General features: G+C 43.9%; 1 protein-coding gene across 1 annotated transcript in view; it reads left to right on the forward strand.

Annotated features, from left to right (window-relative positions):
* The first annotated feature begins 250 nt into the window (after positions 1–250).
* SNX7 (sorting nexin 7) overlaps positions 251–22782 on the forward strand; it is a 58988-nt gene continuing 36456 nt past the window's right edge. Inside the window, exons 1-2 of the mRNA XM_063136301.1 lie at positions 251–452; positions 19194–19376. Coding sequence (XP_062992371.1) covers positions 252–452; positions 19194–19376 — 384 coding nt within the window. The 5' untranslated portion in view covers position 251. The remainder of the gene's footprint in view (positions 453–19193; positions 19377–22782) is intronic.

Genomic DNA, 22782 nt, shown 5'->3' on the forward strand with positions numbered 1-22782 from the left:
CCAAGAATGGGGTTTGGGAGCAGGCGTGGCGCTATAAAGAGGTCCCGGGCTCATGCCTGCCTCGCAGGCAAAGCCTCGATCCAAACCCAAGAATCAAGCCGGCGCTCGCTCGCCTTCTCCACCGCTGCGCAGCGGAAGGAAAGGGAAAGGGCCAGGAGCTCCGGCGACCAATTGCCGCGCCGGGAGGAGGGGCCCGAGTCGGGGATCGCCCGCCTCCTAGCCGGGGCGCCCCACACACCCGAGAGGGAGGGATGGAGCCTGGTCGCCGCTCGCCCTCGCCGCCGCCGCCGCCCTCCTCCTCCCTTCCCCCTGGCGGCGAGGTGGTTGCAGCAGACCCTGCCCTCGCCGAACCGCCAGCGTGTCCCCCGGGCTCCGCTCGGCCCCCGCTTCGTCCCGCCTCGCCGGAGCTGCTGGAGTTCGACGACGATGAGGACCTGGAAGTGTTCAGCAAGGTACACCAGCGCGAGCCGGGCGAGGTGGGGGTGGGGGTCCCGCTCCCTACTGCGCCCGGGGAGCCTGGCAGCCCTCGGCTTCCGAGCCGGGCTGCCGGCGACAAGCGCAGACCCCCACCCACCTCCCCCGGCCAGCCCCGCGAGCGATTCCCTCTCCTACCCCCGCCTCCAAACCCCCGCCCCTCAGCCCCGCTGGCCGGGTCAGGGAGGACAAGGAGGCGGAGGAAGGTGCGGACTGGGAGGAGGAAAGTTGCCTCTCCCTTTCCCAGGGTCGCGGCGGAGAAAACGTGCAGGGGGCGAAAGGGAGGCGACGACCACCCTGGCCCGTGCGCTGGAAGCGTTGCGGGAGCTCCCGCTCCTCCCTCTAGCAACAGAGCAGAAGTCGGCAAAGCTTTTTCGCTCCGCCTGTGGCAGCAGGAAAGGCTGGCGTCGGGCACTCCGCCTTCTCCACGCCCATAGATGAGATGCCTTGAGCTGAAGGCAAGAGGAGAGGGGACGCTTCCCCCAACCTGGCGGGGACGCTTCCCCTACAACTCCCATCATCCACTACACCCAGTCCCAAAGAACCATCAGGCCTAGGAAAGCCCAGGGCTTCCTCGCCGCATGGAACCCCTTGAGTGGGTATGGAGTGAAGTGGCAAAGCAAACTCTAGGCAGCTTTTCCACCCGTTTGTAGTCCGCGTGCCTGCTCCGCCCCCAAGGGCCAGGAAAGCAGTGAGACCTTAGCTCACCAGCCATGGCCCAAGATCGAAGGGGGCTTTATATTTGCCACATGGGAATGAACGGTGTGGCAGCTGGTTCCCTCGCGGTTTCCCGCATGGCCCACCACCATCATGCTGCTGTGTAGGGAGAGCCAGCCTGCCTGAGCTCCTCTGTGACAAATCCCCTATGAGGAGAGGGTTCATTTGAAGCCTGACAAACTTCGGGAATGGTGAGAAGGCTCTTAATTTAGGGTGACCATATGAAAAGGAGGACAGGGCTCCTGTATCTTTAACAGTTGCATAGAAAAGGGAATTTCAGCAGGTGTCATTTGTACATATGGAGAACCTGGTGAAATTCCCTCTTCATCACAACAGTTAAAGCTGCAGGAGTTATACTAGAGTGACCAGATTTAAAAGAGGGCAGGGCACCTGCAGCTTTAACTGTTGTGACGAAGAGGAAATTTCACCAGGTTCTCCATATATGCAAATGGCACCTGCTGAAATTCCCTTTTCAATACAACTGTTAAAGATACAGGAGCCCTGTCCTCCTTTTCATATGGTCACCCTACTTAATTTACATGCAGGGTACTTTCTAAACAATTTTGCTCTTACCTAGCTAGTATCTTACTCTCTTTCGTAGAGGTCAAGTGTGCTGTAAATTGGTTTTTCCATTTTATCCTGCACGGTGTGGCATGTTAGCTTGACTAATGGTAATGCTTTGGCCAGGGCCATTTAGTGAGTTTTGCAACCTGATTTGGGTTTGAACCCACCTCTGCCAGTTCCAGGTTTTCCATGTCTCCATATTGGCATTTTTCTCTTATGTCCTGCTGGACTTCGGAGGAGGCAGAAACTTTTCAGGTTCCCTCCAAAGCTCAGTGCAAAGTAACAGAACCCTGCTTTCTCCCATGGTGTCCTGAGGAGGAGTTATTGCCAGAGCTAGCAAGTAGATTTGAAGAGGACTATGGGAGATATTTCTGGGACAAATGTCACATTTGCTTTGGCCTTTATCCCACATTGCTAGTGGCCTAGTGCCTCACTTCCTGTGAGGTGGGGGGCAACTTGTGGCCCTCCAGATGTTTTTGCCTATGACGCCCATCAGCCCTAGCCAGCATAGCCAATGGCAAAGCATCATGGAGGTTGTAGGCCAAAACATCTGGAGGGCCACAAGTTGCCCAAACCTGCATTAGAGCAATTATGCTGCTGGTCAGCAACTCCTGTCCTCAGTAGGCAGAAGTGTGAGGGGCTAATTTATTTTCTTTCTCTCATTGCTGTTAGTGGCTGAGTCTGAAGAATGAGGTTCAGTCTTTCCTGGTTGGGACAGAGAGCTGCAGAACACAGGAGGTGGGCAGCACAGCCTGGGGGGTGGGCAGTTTTCCTCCTCTGTCCTGAACCTCGTCATGAGGAGGTTAGCCAGGGTTTAAAAAGGCCTACTAAAGGGCATAATTGGGAATGGTGGCCCAACTTGTGGTCATGTGTGAGATGGCTTTGATGATGAGTAAGCTTCTAACTACCTCAGTTTCCGGAGGGGTAGCTGTATTAGGGCATAGCTAGATGAGTCGATATCACGGGGATCGCACTGGGATCGTCCCTGTGCGTCCATATGACGCACAGGGCATCCCGTGAGCAGGGAGGGATGATCCCTCCCTTTCCCCAGGGTATCACCCTACCCTTTAATCCCGCTTTTTCCGTTGTCTCGGGATGATCCCGAGACCGCGGAACATGTGGGTGGGCATCGCGGTTTGTCCTGGCTCCTTGCTAGTAACCACGAGGAGCTGGGCATGGGGCACAGAGCTCCTCAGGAGCTCTGTGCCCATCAGGGGTGGGGAGTGTGGAAATTAATTTTTATTTTAAAAAAGCACACCTTCTCTGCACGAGCACTCATGCACTTCGTCCCCTTTAAAAATAAAAGACAAAATGGCGGGTGCGATGTCCTGTTCCTCCTAGGACGTCGCACACCACGTGTAGACAGAGGGAAGATATCGCAATAAACCGAGATCATACCCCCCTTGTCGCGATGCACCAGGTAGGTCTAGCCATGGCCCCAGTCTACAGCAGCGAATACAACAAATGGTCTTGTGTCAATTTAAAGGCTTTCTGGCATAAACTTTCATAAATGAAGTCAACTATAGCCCATAAAAGTTCGTGCCAGAATAAATATGTTAGTCCTCAAGACGCCCCAGCTCTTCGTTGTTTTAGCTCCCTATCAGTGATTTACAGAAATGGTCATGATGCCAAAAAGAAGAATGCACATTAGCATCCACCTTTGTTGTTTTCATGGATCCACTCTTTCTCAGCTGTCAATACAGGCATATCAATACAGGAGCCTCCCTTGTGCATTAGCACAAGTGCAAGAAACAGTATTCAAATGTTTACTGCGAGCCGAAACAGACAGTACTATAAATCTGCATCAGGCAGTCTTGTTGTCATTTGTACTCTGGAGTAGCTGCAGGGGAGCTGATCCAGATTGGGACCCTAGCATAGGAAGTAAGGGTTTAAGATCTGAGTGAGGCCCTTTTACTCACTCAGAGCAGGGGTGGTGGCAATTTGCGGCCCTCCAGACATTTTAGGATTTTTAGGTCAAAACGTGAAGGGCCACAAGTTGCCCACCCCAACTCTAGAATAAAAATGAAAAAGTAATGTCTATTTTGGCCCTGAATTGTCTGTAGCTGGGTGGTTTTTGGCTCATGGACCGGTCGATCTATTCCAAGGTCTCCAGTCTGCCAGGCAGACTATTCAGGTATGACACACGCTTTGTGCACAGCAGCTTTTTGGGTTGCAGAAATCAAATGCACACCACAGCTGCAATGAAAATCAAATGTAAGGCAGTTTAAGCTAGGGTGACCATATGAAAAGGAGGACAGGGCTCCTGTATCTTTAACAGTTGCATAGAAAAGGGAATTTCAGCAGGTGTCATTTGTATATATGGAGAACCTGGTGAAATTCCCACTTCATCACAACAGTTAAAGCTGCAGGAGCTATACTAGAGTGACCAGATTTAAAAGAGGGCAGGGCACCTGCAGCTTTAACTGTTGTGACGAAGAGGAAATTTCACCATGTTCTCCATATATGCAAATGACACCTGCTGAAATTCCCTTTTCAATACAACTGTTAAAGATACAGGAGCCCTGTCCTCCTTTTCATATGGTCACCCTAGTTTAAGCATTGGGGAAATTCAAAAGATCCCCTGCCTCTGGTAATGGCTCCCTGGCCTGGTCTTTCTTTGCAAAGCGAAGCAATCTCAGGAAGTGAGTTCTTTCAGCCTACGCTACCAGAGCTCCACACAGGCCACTCCTTGCAGGGAAGGAACAGGTCCTGGAGTTAGTACATGCAGTCACCACTGCCTGTGTGGGAACAGAGCCACACCTGAACCCCCAGGGAGACAGCAGAGATGCAGAAGCTTACGTTGGCCTGGGCAATTTTTCCCCCCATTTTTCCCCCAATTTTTTCCCCAATAGCCTGATATTGGAAACAAGAATCAGGAACAAACATCAAGAGATTTATCCCTAGCTCTTATTTTGTTTCCAAAAACCAGTATCACTGGTATAAGAAAATGCCCCTTAAAAATGGGAGGTATCTGCAATATTTCATGTTTTTAAAATTAGATGTTTTCACATTTAGAAAAACCACGGGACCTAGAAATTGTGTGAATTGTGATGTTCGCCAAAAACACACAAAACCATGTCCTGCAGTGAACTGTACATTAGAAACCAGCATGCTGTGTTCTCCCTGTTAGCCAGATTTTCTGCAGTTTATTTATTTATTATTGCATTTATATCCCACCTTTTTTCCTCCAAGGAACCCAAGGCGGCATACATAATCCTCCTCCTCCATTTTATCCTCACAACAACAACCCTGTGAGGTGTGTTGGGCTGAGAGTTTGTGACTGGGCCAAAGTCACCAAGTGGGTTTCCATGGCTAAGTGGCGACTAGAACCTGGATCTCTTGACTCCTAGTCCAACACTTTAGCCACTACACCACCCTGGCTCAGGAGAGTCAGGGAACAGTGATACCCACGATCTAAATGCATTCAGCTGCCATACACACACACACAGACACCTACCTTCCTTAGCTGCAAGTGGTAAGGCCATAGCTCAGTGGTAGAGCACCTGCCTTGCATGCAGAATGCCCTAGGTCCAATCCCCAGGACCTCCGGTTAGAGCTGGTAAAAGCCCAGTCTGAAACCCTGGAGTAGAACTGCCGGTCAGTGTAGCCCAGCCTTTCGTAACCTGGGGCACTCCAAGTGTTGTGGACTTCATCTCCCAGTCAGCATGGCCAATGGACAGGCATGCTGGGAGATGTAGTCCAAAGCCTCTGAAGGGCACCAGGTTGGGGAAGCCTGACTAGGCCAGATGGACCAATTGTCTGCCTCACTATAAAGTAACTTCCTACGTTCCTTTTCAGGTGTGAGTCAATTTCATGTGAAAATTGTCTGGCTTTGTGAATGCTGTAAAAAAGACATTATGGTTCCACTATGACTTGACACTTATCTCTTTTGAAAACTATCCAGAGAACTTTGGCTGCTGGATGGTATAGAAACATCATAGGTATATGTTTATGCTCATGGGGGAGTCAAATCACTACATTGGGCTTGAGCCAGAGATATATGGGTTCAAACTCTTGCTCAGAAGACAAGTCTGCTGGGTGGTTTGGGGGCAGTCATTATCTTTACTTAACCTACCTCGCAGAGCTGTTGTGAATTTATTCTTCCCAGAGCTGTTGTGAATTTATTCTACATGGTCATAAGTTGGGACTTATGACCATGTAGAATAACATTTGCCATATAGTAATATTTGAATATTCTAAAGAACTACATAAATGCAATCCTATACAATGTATAGTATATTTGTCTACTCTGTATATATGTCTACTCAGAAGTAAGCCCCATTGTGCTCAGTGGGATGTACTTCCAGATAAGTGAATATACCTTTGTCGCCTACAGCCTAAGGATCATTATGACTTTTTTTGGGTTTAACTCCAAGTTTGAATTGAAAGGCAAGTGAGGAGCATGAATATGGAAGTACACATTTTTGCAAAAATACACGATGGTAAATTAAGCATGACATATTTCACTTGGAAGAAATTAGTGACTAATAGTCCTTCTGTATTTCTCTAGTTTCTTAAACAGCAACATGTGCATTTGAATCTGTTCCTTTGATCAAAATGTCAGGATCCTTGCTGTTAGGCAGTAATGCCTGGGACACTAACTTGGGTCAGATCAGGTCACTACGTGACTTACACTATTTATTTATTATTTATAATTAAAATGTATCCTACTTATCCACTAAAACAAGTATTTAAGTTGGCTTACAAAAAAGTAAAATTAGTGTAATATCATAAATACAATAAAAATATAAAACCTTAACAAGTAGATTAAAAAAATCAGTGGACATAATACAAAGAGCTTTAAAAAATTAATATATCAGCAGATCAAAGATTAACAGGAGAATGGTTTTTATACATCATCCAAAGGCCATCCAAGAGGGAGTGAGTTGGGCCTGCTTAGGGAGAGAATTCCAAAGCCTAAGCACATCCAGTAAGAAGACTTACACCTGTGTCCCAGTAAAATGAGGTTCAAATGTTGGAGGGACACACACAAAAAAATGTCTCCAAAAGATCTTAGTGAGTGGGCAAGATATTAGTTGTTGGCTCTGGTGTGTCTGGTTCACACATAACTATAAGCGATGGTGTGATTTCTTGAAATCTGGCTTGTATTTGACCTGATTTGCATGATCGAACCAGCAGCACATGCTTGTGCATGCTGTGTAGGATTTACATATTCAACATCTGGCCACAGCTTGTCATGTCATGTGAACCCAGGGACCATGGCTTATTGTTTAGCCCTCACATAACCCATGATCCCAAGGTTTGCACAACACAACAAGTTGCAGCCAGACATTGAATGTTCAAAATGCACAGCCACATGCACCAGCACGCACCTCAGTCCACTGTGGCTTAAATAAGCCAAGATGGGCTATTTGAGCCTATGAACGGGCCCTTTGTGGCTTAACACATGGCTGCAAACAACCCATGCTTTGTTAACTAGCTATAAACCACAATTAGAACCCATGCTTTGTTGTTGACTTGCAAATTCTTACTTGTTTAAACTATGGCTTTTTGTGATTTCTGAGAACAATAGCTTATCCCTGGCTTCTTTGCATTGTCATCTGCCCTGAATATTGGCAAAATAGGCAGAAGAGAAACAAACCAGAAATAGGGGGAACAACCCACCATTTGTTTGTTTATCTGAAAGACAATTCATGACTAAAGTAACAAACTATGGATAATAGGGCAGCCATTGTCAAAGAAGTGGTCAGGTCAGAAGAACAGGAAATAGTAAGACAATGGGCAGAGGCCTGGAAAATAGGATCAGGCAAGGCTGGTCATCTGGGAAAGAAGCAAAAACAAGAGCCATGTGGAAGAGGCTACTTGAACATGGGAAGAATGTCTTTGACTGAGGGCAGTCTGGAGACAGGAAGTTTTAAATAGGACATATAATCAATCAAAAGGCCAGAATTAACATTGGTTGTGGCTTGAGGAATTTTGGTGATCAGTTGGTGACACCTTGAAATGCAGCAAAATCCAGTTACTTCCGTGATCGATCTCTGATGTGAAACTCTGACAAGGTCTTACAGTATTATTTATTTATTTATTTTTATTTATTACATTTCTATACTGCCCAATAGCCGGAGCTCTCTGGGCGGTTCACAAAAATTAAAAACATTCAAAGTATAAAACAACAGTATAAAACCATAATATAAAATTACAGTACACTAATTATTGGTTCAAAACCAGCTGTTCAGCATGGCAGACATTCAACCCTGCTGTTTTCCTAAAAAATAAGCAAAAGAACATTGACAGAGCAGCTGTAGGAGGCAACACACACTTTTCATTCTTGAAAATCTACTTTCACAGAACTGTTTATGACAGAAATTTATGGAGCGAAAAATCCAAATGTCAGCACCCTAAGAGTTGACTGCTAGATTTGCTACTGAATATAAGCCTAAGAGGCATTAATGAATCATTTATGGATTGTACACTTCCTAATGTTTAAAAATAAACTCAGCTAATGTTGAAATAAATATTTCGGCTTCTGCTCAGTGTACAGGATATTTTCTCTCTCTCTCTCTCTTTTGGTAAATACTTTGAGTCAACATTTTAATATTTGAATCTGCCATTTCTAAGGTTCCTCAAAAGAAAAAGCAATTTCTGTCAACTGGGCTTCGGGGAAGATGTATATGTGCAGAGGAAAGATTAATTGATGTGAAGTCGGGGTGGGCAACTTGTGGATCTCCAGATGTTCTGGCCCACAACTTCCATTAGCCCCAGTCAGGATTGCCGACTGTGAGGAGAGCTATATGCCAAAACATCTGGAGGGCCACAAGTTGCCAAGCCCTGATGTGAAAGGATATCTCCACCCTCAACCCCCAATTTCCTTTTCTCTCCGGCCCTGCTACACTTCTCAAATTCTGCCATCACCCACTCATCACCTGCCCTACATCCGCTACTGGTCCCACTCTGAGCTTTGCCGTGTTCCTCACTCTTGTTCATTCTATCCCTTTCCCTTGATCTTTTTCTCCTTCTTCTCCTTTCAAGTCCTTGGACTCTTCCCTGACATTGCCTTTCTTTGTACTGTCCTCTTTTTGCCAATGACTGGAGTAGTGCCCAGGGAGACAGGCACAGTGGCTGCATTGGTAGTAAGTGCAGTGGCAGAACAGTGCAGCGAAGAGCCATGCTAGATCAGATCAAGGGACCATCTAGTCCAACATCCACTTCACACAGTGGCCAAACAGTTGCCCATGGGAAACCCACAACCATGAGTGCAACAGCCCCTTCCTGCCCATGTTCCCCAGCAACTGGTGTACATAGGCATACTGGCTGTGATACTGGAGGAAGATATAGCCACCTAACCCTTTCCCTGTCACCTTAAAGGTTGTCTTCTTCTCCTCCTTATTTTTCTTCTTCATCATCGTCATCATTATTATTATTGAATTAGTATCAAATGTATTTCGTGTTTTTTTGTTTTCACTGTATTTTTTTGAAAACTCCATAAAAAAACCAATCATAATTCTCAAATTACAAACATAATAAAATATAATAAAACCATCAGTAAAACAGATGCAACCCTTACCTATATCCTAAACCGATTCGGCTATTGGGCGGTATAAAAATGTAATAAACAAATAAATAAATAAATAAACACCTGTAAAAATAAATACATCTTTAGCTGGAGCCTGAATAACAACAGTGTTGATTTTTATGTCATTTATTTATTTATTGCATTGATATACTGCTGAACTGATATACTGCCTTGGGGTGGTTTACCATCATTAAAAACAATGGCCAAATCCAAAGCTCTAGATAGGGTCAATGAAGAAAGGAATCCTTTTGTTGGTGGTGGCAGGAAGGCAGAGGTCATGAGATGAGGCTTCAGTGTTTGAGACAGTCACACACTCTTGTACTTTAGAACTGACTGCCATAGTCCAAAAATCTGCTTCATGCATTTAAATGCCATCCGCCTCCATATCCAGCAAAATCACACATGAATGCACATAACAAATGCCATCTGCTCTCTTCTTTGCTGCAAAGGAGTGTTAGGAGGAGTTAGGGTTGGCATGCTGAACAGTTAGGGTCTCCGACATGGTGTCCATGGGCACCAGTGTGTCAATGGATACCTCTCTAGGGGCTCACCAGGCTCCCTACACCTCTTGATTTTTATTTTATTTCTTAATAGTTTTAAAATTAAAACCAGTTTTTGGAAACTGAGCAACTGACACTGCAAAGCAAAGTGCTGCCCTCTAATGTGGCCTTTATTTGAGTTCAAAAGACTGTTTTTTTGTTGTGGAGCTCAAACCCCACCTCTGTTTTGTTGTTGTTGTTATTATTATTATTATTATTATTATTTATTTATTTATTTATATAGCACCATCAATGTACATGGTGCTGTACAGAGTAAAACAGTAAATAGCAAGACCCTGCCGCATACTTTTCTTTTAGTCTCACCAGCTTTGCTTCTGGGGAATGAATGCTTTGTGACTAGCCGTGACCACTATGCGAGCCATTCTATGAACGAGCAAGCCCTCCATAGCAGCCATGTTGTGAAAGTGCCCACAACACTCTTAAAACCCCAAATGTGCCCATTGATCTAAAATTTAAAAATGGTCAGTTCACTACATACTATCTGATCATGGTTAAGTATTCACTGAAGCTAAGGAGGCCTGCTTGCTCTCAAGCCTTTCAACAACGCCCTGAGAGCTTAATGATATAGGCCAGGATACACATGTTTTAAATAAATAAACGAACAGTAAAGGGCAAACCTAGCAGAATAGCAAAGCTTCTTCGGCTTGACAACTGCTATAACTTTAGGCTTCTCTAAACAAGAACAGGAATACATGCAGTTGCCAGTGGCAAAGATCATGGTCTAGGGCTCTGTTGGGCTTGCTTGCAGATATGGAGTATTGTCTCCATGAATTGCATTCTCCAGTTACGGAGTCGTCTTCCCAGTGAGGGCTGCCTGGTCCAACCATTATCATCTTCTCAGTGCCAAGTGAAGACCTTGCTCTACTCCCAGGCATTTGATGGCATATGATGGGCTTCTTAATTTATTATTATTATTATTATTATTTATTTATTTATTTATATAGCACCATCAATGTACATGGTGCTGTACAGAGTAAAACAGTAAATAGCAAGACTCTGCCGCATAGGCTTTATCTTGTCTTGGTATTTTAAAATTTGTTTTTAGCGGTTTAAAATTATTTGTATGTTTTAATCCCTGTTGTATGACACTTGCTTCCAAATTGATTTTATTTATTTATTTATTATTGTAGTTTATTGTTACATTTATTTTTCCTCTTGCAAGGAACCCAAAGTGAATCGCATGGTCCTCTTCCACTCCATTTTAGCCTTACAATAACCCTGTGAGATAGGTTAGCCTGAGAATCGGTGACTGACTGGCCCAGTGTCACTCAGTGAACTTAATGCCCAAGTGGAGGCTAGAACCCAGATCTCCTAAGTGCCAGTCCAACACTCTAACCACTACACCACACTGGCTCACAGTGCCAAGTCTCTGTGCATTTAATGGACATTCCTTTGCTCACTTCACTAACTCCAAGTTGTTGTTTTTTGCCACTTTATTGTATTGAAATACCATTTGAGGTATTTACATCCTTTCCTTGAAAGGGAAGCAGCCACTTGCCTTTATCTACAGATCGGTATTTTATTTTATTTTATTGCAAAAATCAGGTTTTGCAAACATTAATAGAAGTGTTCCTACAAAATCAATATTAATATGAAGGAAATTCCCTTGTTGCCGTGATCCTTCCATGTATTCATCTGCAAAGTTTGCTGCCTAACCAAAACATTATTTTTTCGAGTGCATGAGTACCTGGGAGTAAATTGACTTCATATATCATTCCTTGCAGCTTGCACAATGGAAACAAAACAGCTCCCTAAGTGGTGAAAAATGAGAATCTTAAAACTGTCAAGTTTAATAATCCAGATTATTACTCAAAAAACATAAACATGAAGTACATACGATTTAGAAAATACCTGGCTGTACAGCCCAGTGGTCCCTGGAGCACAGAAACCTTGAATGGAGTCTTAGAAGATAATAATGTAGGCCGTCACCTGTTCCTGAGGTATGAGAAGCAGGAGATTTTTATATTCTGTATCTAGAGCTGTGGCTACTATGTTTTAAAAGGTTAAAAAGCTATTCTGGAGTAGAGATGTGATGGGCAAGTGAGGGGGGACGGTTTTCTGTTTTTGTTTTTGAAAGACTATTTTTGGTCGTCCCCGTCCCATCCCGTCCCCCCCGGCCGAATTGCAAAGTTGAGCAGCCTTAGATTATGAAATATTTTCTTTTAGAATTTAAGACAAGATGTTTATATATTGTTACCAAGCCTTTGCTCCCCTCCACAAATGATTTCTAAAAACTATGGAATAAGAAGACTTTAATAGAAAGACTAGAGATTCAAAAATGTCTGGAAATAATGGAAAATGGGTGTGTGGGGGGGATAATCTTCTCTGTAAATTTTCTGCTTAGTTATTTCTTCCATTTCTAATTAAAATTATTGAGTTCCAATATATATTTTACTGATAGACATTTTGGGATGTTCCAAGTCATGCTCAGTTGTCCAACATGTGAGTAGAGTGACCTTATTATAATATAGAAGAAAATGTGCATTATTGGCAGTTTGGGTTTTGTTCTTCTGAGTCCTGTGTTTCTGGACTTGTCTTCCTCTGCCTCCAGTTATTTCTGCTTCTTCTGGCTTCTAGGATGATTCGGATGTTTCAGGGATTACTTGCTGAAGTTACTTTTAGTCAGACATAAACTAGGAACCTGAAATATGTATAGGTTTGCTGATAAAATTAATAATTTCAGTACATTAAAATTTAAAAGTATAGTTTATTCAGGCAACAATTCGTTTTTTTTTTAAGTTTTCAAATATAATGATAATTTTATGAGCAAACCAAGTTATGCATAATATAACTTGGGAACATAAAGTCTGCTTTCTGTTCCTACAGCAGTATTCCTCAACCTGATGTCCTACAGATGTTTTGGACTGCAATGGCCAGTATTCCTGACCATTGGCCATCCTGCCTGAGGCTGATAGGAGCTAAAGTCCAAAGTATCTGAAGGGCACCTGGTTGAGGAAAGCTGTGGAAAAGCAACAAAGTGACTTTAGATCTATAAAGTGTTCTTGAAAAATAAGTATTGCTTATTTTTTTCATTTTCTCCCAAATTTCTATTTCCCCCCCCCTGAAAACAAAACAGGGGAAAACTTTTTTCTGCCATGGCTTCTAAATGTCCAAAAGTTTTACATCTCTATTCTGGAGAGAGTTACCTTTACAGTTTCTTTGTGTCAGGTACCTGCTTTAAAATCTGCCTGGCACCCAGGAACAACTTACTGCAATTTTGTGCCTACAGAGCAAGTGTAGTGCAGTGGCTAAGGGTGTGGACCGTGAACCCAAAAATCACAGTTGAAATCTCACCTCTGTCACTTAGGTGAGCCACATTCTTTCATACTCATAAGAACATAAGAAAAGAGCCATGCTTGATCAGAGCAAGGGTCCATCTAGTCCAGCACTCTGTTCACACAGTGGCCAACCAGCTGTCGACCAGGGAACCACAAGAAGGACACGGGTGCAACAGCACCTTCCCACCTATGCTCCCCAACATCTAGTGTATACAGACTTCCTGCCTCTGGTATTCAGCCACCCTTCAGCAATATCTCAGAAGAATAAATATATCAAAGGTCTGTTGTATGGATTGTTTAGGTTAGGGTGGCGTAGGTAACCTGGTGCCTTCCAGATGTTTTGGACTATAATTCCCACCATGTTGGCTGGGTCCCATGGGAGTTGTAGTACAAAACATGTGGATGACACCAGGTTACTGACCCCTGATGATAGAGAAGTGCTTTAAAACATTTTAAATGTGCTATACACATGCTGTGAGCATGGAATCTCTTCCTATAAAGTGGAAAGTATGTACGTCAATAATAAAACTTTGGTTTGAGTTGGATTCTCAGTTAAGTTGACTTATGGACATTTTCTGTCCCTTGCTATCAATGGCTACTAGCCCTGATAGTTATGTGCTACCTCCAGTATCCAAGGCAGTAAGCCTGTGTGCATCATTTGCTGGGTAACATGGGTGGAAGAGTGCTGTTGTACCATGTCCTGCTTTGTTGGGCCCTGGTCAACAGCTGGTTGGCCACTGTGTGAACAGAGGCTAGATGGACCCTCAGTCTGATCCAGCATGGATAGCAGAGTTGGAAGGGGCCTACAAGGCCATCGAGCCCAACCCCCTGCTCAATGCAGGAATCACCCTAAAGCCTCCCTGACAGATGGTTGTCCAGCTGCCTCTTGAAGGCCTCTAGTGTGGGAGAGCCCACAACCTCCCTAGGTAACTGATTCTGTTGTCGTACTGCTCTAACAGTCAGGAAGTTTTTCCTGATGTCCAGCTGGAATCTGGCTTCCTTTAACTTGAGCCCGTTATTCCGTGTCCTGCTCTCTGGGAGGATCGAGAAGAGATCCTGGCCCTCCTCTGTGTGACAACCTTTTAAGTATTTGAAGAGTGCTATCATGTCTCCCCTCAGTCTTCTCTTCTCCAGGCTAAACATACCCAGTTCTTTCAGTCTCTCTTCATAGGGTTTTGTTTCCAGACCCCTGATCATCCTCGTTGCCCTCCTCTGAACACGCTCCAGCTTGTCTGCATCCTTCTTGAATTGTGGAGCCCAGAACTGGACGCAATACTCTAGATAAGGCCTAACCAGGGCCGAACAGAGAGGAACCAGTAGCTCACGTGATTTGGAAGCTATACTTTTATTAATGCAGCCCCAAATAGCACTTGCCTTTCTTGCAGCCATATCGCACTGTTGGCTCATATTCAGCTGGTTATCTACAACAATTCCAAGATCCTTCTCGTTTGTAGTATTGCTGAGCCAAGTATCCCCCATCTTGTAACTGTGCCTTTGGTTTCTATTTCCTAAATGAAGAATTTGGCATTTATCCCTATTAAATTTCATTCTGTTGTTTTCAGCCCAGCATTCCTGAGATCACTTTGAAGTTTGTTTCTATCTTCCAGGGTATTAGCTATCCCACCCAATTTTGTGTCATCTGCAAATTTGATAAGCGTTCCCTGCACCTCCTCAACCAAATCATTCATAAAAATGTTGAAGAGCACTGGGCCCAGGACTGAGCCCTGCGATACCCCACTCGTTGCCTCTCCCCAGTTTGAGAAGTTTCCATTGATAAGTACTCTTTGAGTCCGATTCTGTAGCCAACTGTGAATCCACCTAATAGTTGTTCCATCTAGCCCACTTTTAGCTAGTTTGTTAATCAGAATATCATGGGGTACTTTGTCAAAAGCTTTGCTGAAGTCAAGGTATATGACGTCCACAGCATTCCCACAGTCCACGAGGGAGGTTACCCGATCAAAAAATGAGATCAAATTAGTCTGACAGGATTTGTTCCTGACAAATCCATGTTGGCTTCTAGTAATCACTGTATTGTTTTCAAGGTGTTTATAGATTGACTTCTTTATAATCTGCTCCAGAATTTTCCCAGGGATGGATGTCAGACTGACTGGTCTGTAGTTCCCAGGTTCCTCCTTTTTGCCCTTTTTGAAGATAGCGACCTCCTCCAGTCGTCCGGCACCTCACCCGTCTTCCATGATTTTGCAAAGATAATAGACAAAGGTTCTGAGAGTTCTTCCGCTAGCTCCTTCTTTACTCTAGGATGCAGTTCATTGGGCCCTGGAGATTTGAACTCATTCAAGGAAATTAGGTGTTCTTTGACCATTTGTTTATCAATCTCAAACTGCAATCCTGCTCCCTCGACTTCTGCTTCACTTTTTCCAGGGGGGTCATAGACCCGCTTTTGGGAGAAGACTGAGGCAAAGTAGGAATTGAGCACTTCAGCCTTTTCTTTGTCATCTGTTATCAATTTGCCATCCTCATTAAGCAGTTGAACCACCATTTCCTTCCTCTGTCTTTTACTACTCACGTAATACTACTCATGAAGGACATTCTTTGTTACGTTAACCAGCCTGATGCTTCCTGGACTAATACATGGTCTGGATCACTGTTAATCCTGGGGATTAAGTCCTCCAAATTTTATGATGTAGTTTTCTGCTCAAAAATTGCATACAAATTGTATATTAGGGGAAAGTTGGATGTGAAAATAACTGCATTTTCATCAAACCCAGGTGAGGCAGTGACTGTTCTGAACCAGTGCCTGGGCACGGTAATGGACTGGATGAGGGCTAACAAACTGAGACTCAATCCAGACAAGACGGAGGTACTGTTAGCGAGTGGTTCATCTGTCCGGCGAGGTTATGTCCTGGATGGGGTTGCACTCTCCCTAAAGGATCGGGTCCGTAGTTTGGGGGTGCTCTTGGATCCAGAACTGTCACTTGAGGCACAGGTGAACTCAGTGGCAAAGAGCACCTTTTATCAGCTTAGGTTGATATACCAACTACGCCCTTATCTGGACAGAGATAGCCTAGCTACAGTTATCCATGCTCTGATAACCTCTCGTTTGGATTACCGCAGTGCGTTATACGTGGGGCTGCCTTTGAAAACGGTCCGGAAGCTTCAGCTGGTACAATACAGGGCAGCCCGTTTACTAACAGGGACTGGCCGGCGAGATCACATTACGCCAGTCCTTTTACAACTTCATTGGCTGCCAGTCCAGGTCCGGGCCTGATTCAAAGTGCTGGTATTGACATTTAAAGCCCTAAACGGTTTGGGGCCAGGTTATTTGAAGGAACGCCTCCTCCCATATGTACCTGCCTGGACCTTAAGATCATCTACAGAGGCCCTTCTCCGTGAGCCCCTGCCAAAGGAAGTGAGGCAGGTGGCTACTAGGAGGAGGGCTTTCTCCGCTGTGGCACCCTGGTTGTGGAATGAACTCCCCAGAGAGGTCCGCCTGGCGCCTACACTGTACTGCTTTCGTCGCCAGCTGAAGACCTTTTTATTCACTCAGTATTTTAACACTTAATTTTAACTTAAATTTAAATTTTACTGTTTTAACTCTGTATTTTAATCTTATATCAATTTTGCTGCGTGGTTTTATCCTGGTTGTGCTTTTTATACTGTATTTTGTATTTGTGCTTTTAACCTGTTGGTTGTTTTATTAGGGTTTTAATTTTTGTGAACCGCCCAGAGAGCTTTGGCTATTGGGCGGTATAAAAATGTAATAAATAAATAAATGAATAAATATTTTCTTGTGGAAATTGGACAAAATGTATTTAGGACAGAATACATGCAAAACTGCCAGGAACTCACGATTTAGACAAACAGGAGAAGATAGTTCTAGACTAGCAAGACAGGGAAACATTTGAAGCAAGCACAAGAAGCTTAAAGTGCAAATAAGAAGCAAGAGCGAAGGGACGAGTACAAAAAAGTAATATGATCTGAATGGCAGTGGAAAATATTAAACATATCAGTGTTTTAATAAACATTTTTTTTAATAAACAAGTGCTGCCACTCATTGGAACCAATCAAACCATAGTTACCGTAAGCTAAGTGCTCTAAACACCAAGTGGATCCCAGCCTAAATTAAAAAAAAGTCACATCCAACCAGTTCCGTGTGGTTCAAATAAGTGTCATGATATAGATGGGGACTATGCATTCCAATGTACATTTACATTGGTTAGCCATGTAGAAGACGGCTTCCATGCATGGATCACACTTGCTGGATCAGGGCGATGGTTAGAAAGAAAGTCAATCTGTAATACAATCCTTGAAATTAAGATTGGGCTAAATAGCAGCTTTGGTGTCTGGGGAGAATTTTGGGTGAGAAAATGGTGCAAAAGGAAAGGGAGGCATCCTTGCTGTGCTTTGTAAACAACAAAGGTGTGACCAGTACAAACACATTATTGAATCGTGTTCTGAAAAGCTGGTCTGGTTTGACCCTGATCATATTGCAGATGAGATGAGAAATGGTTGTTTGATGAAGGACATTAAATTCATGGCAAAAGTGAGAATTGCATTGAAGACTTCCTGGGCCTTAGCTAGACCTACATGTTATTGTACGACGGAGGGGTGAAGATCTCGTGATGTTTTTATCACGAGATCCCTCCACTGTTTACATGTGGCACGCGATGATCCGCCATTTTATTTTTAAAGAGGCAGCAGCGCACAAGCGCTCATGCGCAGAAGGTAGGTGCTCTTTTTAAAAAATAATTATTTTCCCCGCTCCCCCCCCCCCCATCCCCGATGGATGCAGAGCTCCTGAGGAGCTCTGCGCCCCATGTGCGGGTCCCAGCTCCTCGCGAGGAGCCGGGACAAACCGCGGCACCCAGCCACAAGTTCCGCAGTCTCGGGCTCAGGCTGGGACCACAGAAAAACGGGACCTAAAGAGTAGGGCAAGATCCTGGGACAAGGGAGGGATCATCCCTCCCTGATCCCAGTATCCCCTGTGCATCTTGTGGACACACAGGGACTATCCCAGGGATCGCCCCGGGATTTCGCCCCGTCTAGCTATGGCCCTGGTTTACAGCTCATTTCTGTTAGCCATAGTGCTATCCTCCTTCTAAACCTTGTGAGGCAACTGTATTTGTGGGTATGTATTTGTCACATTCCTGTTCCACAATACTGCGTGCAAATAAAGGCTCCTGCAGCAGCTCAGGGAGTTTTTCATAAAGTACCTGTTTGTGTAGCTTTGCAATTTATATAATGATCTACCAGGAAAAGGTGGGTAGAATATTAGCACTTCAACCATTGTAAAAACGTGGTTTCCACTGCACGGTTCAGCTCCTTATCTACAAAGGAGCTCTGTTGCTTGAAAAGAAGCAAAAAGCAGAGATGTGTGTGACCTTTGTGGGGCAGGGGGTGCAGTGCAGGGAAAGCAATGCAGTGAACCCAGACTCCAAGGCCATTTCCAAGAAAATAAAGGCTATTGTGGTGTGTTGGTTGATTGATATGCCTTCCGCCCCGCCCCGCCCTTGCTGCTTCATTGATGAGTGGCCAGTTTTCATTGAGACAGCCATTGTGGAACGGGCTGTTGCCTGACAATAAAAGAGCAGCTGGTTGTGGCTAGTGTGCCGGTGTGGGAATAAATTCTTGCTATATATAGAAAAAGACTCAGTTTATTCTAGAACAGTGAGTCAATCATTTAATCTTTCGTTCATGTATTGCTGATGCCCTTTAAAAGCTTAAGTTACACAATAAGCTGTCTAGTAGTGTGTGTGAGAGAAACAGAGAGAGAGATACAGACTGCTGCCAGTGTTCTTTGCCTCCAGGTAAAGAGATGTAATAAAATTATGCAATTCTTTAATGTAGCATTTCTTGTCTACCCCACTGTACTATATACTAACATTTGCTGGTAAATGTTGTTGCCACCTTTTCCTCATAATCTTGAGGGCTTGGAAACATGGTTTCAGTGATCATTTATCATCTCAAGATTAGAATGTGTACTTCTGGCGCATAGAAAACGTCTCAGGGACGAAGTGCAACCCTTGGCTGTCTGCTGTTACGGCGACAAGCGGTATCTTTTGGGGATGAGTGACAATTCATTCAAACATCTTTTTTTACCCACAGGATGCATCCCTAACGGAGGTAAATTCATTCAGCCCTTTGATGCCAATGTCTCCATCTTCAATGATAAACCAGTACAGATTTGAAGATGAGCCAGAATCAAGGGATCTTTTCATTACAGTTGACGAGCCTGAAAGCCACATCACTGCCATTGAGACATTCATCACCTACAGGGTTGTTACAAAGGTGAGCTTTCTGTTACTGTAAAGGTGTAAAAAGGGTAGAAACGAGTTCTCAAGATGCTGAACTTTTTACTTTTTTATATATTAGGCCTTGCGAAAATACAGGCTGAAACACGTCGGGCTTCTCAACCTAATATAAAAAATAAAATAAAAAGTTCAGCATCTTGAGAAATCGTTTCTCCCCTTTTTGCACCTTTTTTGATGCTTCTCTACTCTCATTTTTGCTGTTACTGTAAAGCAATGATTCAATAATTTAAACCGGAGGTGTGCAATTCTGGAAGGTCTGGGAGCCATGTTCACATACACACACACACACACACACACACACACAGAGAGAGAGAGAGAGAGAGACCACACATACACACATCCCAGCGGCACTGTTATTTATTTATTTTAAAATAATAGTTATTCTCTAAAACACTGGTTTGCCACTGATATTCAGTGGTGACCCATTCTAAAGTGCTCAGTAGTGCTAAAAGGGTTAAATTTAGCTTGATTACAAGTTAAATTTGACCCTTTCAGTGCTCTGTACAAATTACGGAGTGCTAAACTAATTTTTGTGAACTGCCCAGAGAGCTTCGGCTAGTCGGCGGTATAAAAATGCAATAAATAAATAAATTGGACACAAATGCAAACAGGCTAAATGTCACCTTTTTAGCACGCTGTAGCCACTATGCCATTGTGTTTCTTAAAAGTATATTTTTTAAAAAATTCAGGGCTGCAGCAGTGGTGGGGAGGAGCCACATCAGGGGACGGTGGGTGCCACATGCAGCCCATGGGCTGTATGTTGCCTACCCATGATTTAAACTTTGCATGGCCACTACTCATCTGATAGATTGCAGCCTATAATTTGCATCGACTTTCAGATCAACGTAGTAAAATGTTCACAAGAAGAGGACTAAAAAATGACTAAATCAGCTTCAGTACCACTGCAGGAAAACTTGTGACCGCAATTGCTGTTGGATGTTATTGGACCATAATTCTTATCGTACTTTACTATTAGCTGGGCTGACTGGGGCTGATGGGAGTTGTAGTCCAATAACATCTGTGAGAACACAGTTTTATCCTGTCATACAGATAAAATGGAGAGGCGGGTAAGAAATAATAATAATAATAATAATAATAATAATAATAATAATAGTGATATAGCATAAAAGATCCAGTTTGGGCTTGTGTTTTTGTGACAGCAGCCCCCTATGCCATATGGCAAGGGTAGGCAACCCAGTTAGCTTCAGGTGTTTTGGACTACAGCTCCCATAATCTCTGCCCATTAGTCATGCTGTCTGGGGCTGATGGGAGTTTTCCTCCAGATGTTTCAGATTACACCAGGTTGCCCCAAACTGTTTTTGAAACCAAGGGGAATGGTAAAAGTAAGTGTGTGACATGACATGTAAGAGTGCTTTTCAAGGGGAAAAATGATTCCAGAGCACCCAGGAGTGTTGCCCAAACCCTTGGATCCCATCCATGGCTCTTTATATGCATAGTTAGATCACAGGGAGGTGGTTTGCAATGCTGCCTCTCAGTTTATCATAGGTTGCCTTCTGCCACTATTCTTACTTATACACACACATATCTATATCTACCTATGTCTATCTTGATAGAGATATATCCTGTCCTGTAATTAAATTTTTATTTATTTATTTATTTATTACATTTTTATACCGCCCAATAGCCGAAGCTCTCTGGGCGGTTCACAAAAATTAAAACCATCATAAAACAACCAACAAGTTAAAAATACAAATACAAAATACAATATAAAAAGCACAACCAGGATAAAACCACGCAGCACAATTAAATGATTTTCCATCATAAGGAATTCCTTTATCAATTCCTTTCTGCACACACATACACGATTGTATGGTTGTTACGAAGCAGTATTAAAATAAGAGAGGGTATTTTTAGCATAGGAGTGTGTGTGTGTGTAGTTTAGCTTTAATGTAGTTTGTCCAATTTAAAAATAACAAGAACATATAATTGGCCACTTATGAAGACTCCCTGAGAAGTGCTGTGCTTATATGACCCTCTGTTTTAAGTTGCTTTCCTCACATTCCCATTCATAAATGCAAGAGAAAATATGCACTCTGATCCTATGCATGTTTACTTGCAAGCCAGTCCCACTGTATTCAGTGGGGCTTGCTCCCAGGTAAGTGTGCACAGCCTTAGAAACATAGGGAGAGGCCAGCCAGTGTTGTTCCTTCTTTTATTCTTCTCTCCAGGTTCTTCTGAAGGTAGTTGACTTAAAGCTTAAAAAGATTTTAGACCAACTTACAGACATTTTGGACTGCATCTCCCATCATCCCCAGCCAGCATAGCCAATGGTAATGGATTATGGGAGATGTAGTTCAAAACATCTGGAGGGCACTAGGTTTCCTACCCCTGCCTGCAAATGCAAGTAGGGCAACTGTACTTGTACTAGCCTGTACTTGTACTAAAATGTTCTGCAACATGGGTCCAGCTCATGCACAGAGTCATGGATTGTAGTTATACACAATATCTCAAATACGTCTTGGAAAGTCTTACTAAAATTAGTGACGGCTGCCTTTTGAGAGAGAAAAACTGTGAACAGGTTGAGGATTACTAATGCTTGGGTTAAGGGAAAGGAGGCAGACTGTGGCCTTAGCTAGAGCTACCTTTTATCCCATGATGGAGGAGGGAAGATCTCGCGTTATGTTTAATGCGAGATCCCTCCTCCATTTACATGTGACACGCGACAAACTCACAAGAAGAGGTGTCACGTCCGCCTTTTTTATTTTTTAAAGAGGAAGGAGCGCACGAACGCTAGTGTGCTAAAGGTAAGGGTTTTTTAAAAAAAATAATTTAAATTCCTGCTCCCCCCACCCTACCCCCAATGGGCTCACGCTCCTGAGGAGCGCTGCACCCCATGTGCAGCTCCCGGCTGCACGAGATGAATCGCGCAGTCGGGTCAACCCGCTGCAACAGGCCACATGTTCTGCGGTCTCAGGCTCAGCCCGAGACCACGGAAAAACCAGGGCCAAAGTGGAGGGCGAGATCCCGGGGCAAGACCCCTGTGTATCATGTGGATGCACAGGGACGATCCCGGGGTTTGCCCCAGGATAAAGCCCCGTCTAGCCAAGGCCTGTCTTTGAACTTGCCTACAAATAAAAGTCCTTGTGTGAGAGAGGAAAATTCCCATCCATAGTGAATTCTCAGTGATCATATAAAAGTTACATTTAAATGGGGATGCATGGGAAATTCTTCAGTTCGTTTTTGATCAGGATTTACCCAGTTCTCACTTTCTGGACCCAACACAGATTTGGTCACAATCTCTGCTTGCGGTCCGTATATTTCCGAGCTTGCCATTGTGATTCACGTACCCCAAATGTCATTCAGTAGCATGCATACATTTGAAAAATGCACCTGAAAAATGTGTACTTTTTAAAAATGCACAC

The sequence above is a fragment of the Elgaria multicarinata genome, chromosome 1, assembly GCF_023053635.1.
Source record: "Elgaria multicarinata webbii isolate HBS135686 ecotype San Diego chromosome 1, rElgMul1.1.pri, whole genome shotgun sequence".
Lineage (NCBI taxonomy): Eukaryota > Metazoa > Chordata > Lepidosauria > Squamata > Anguidae > Elgaria > Elgaria multicarinata.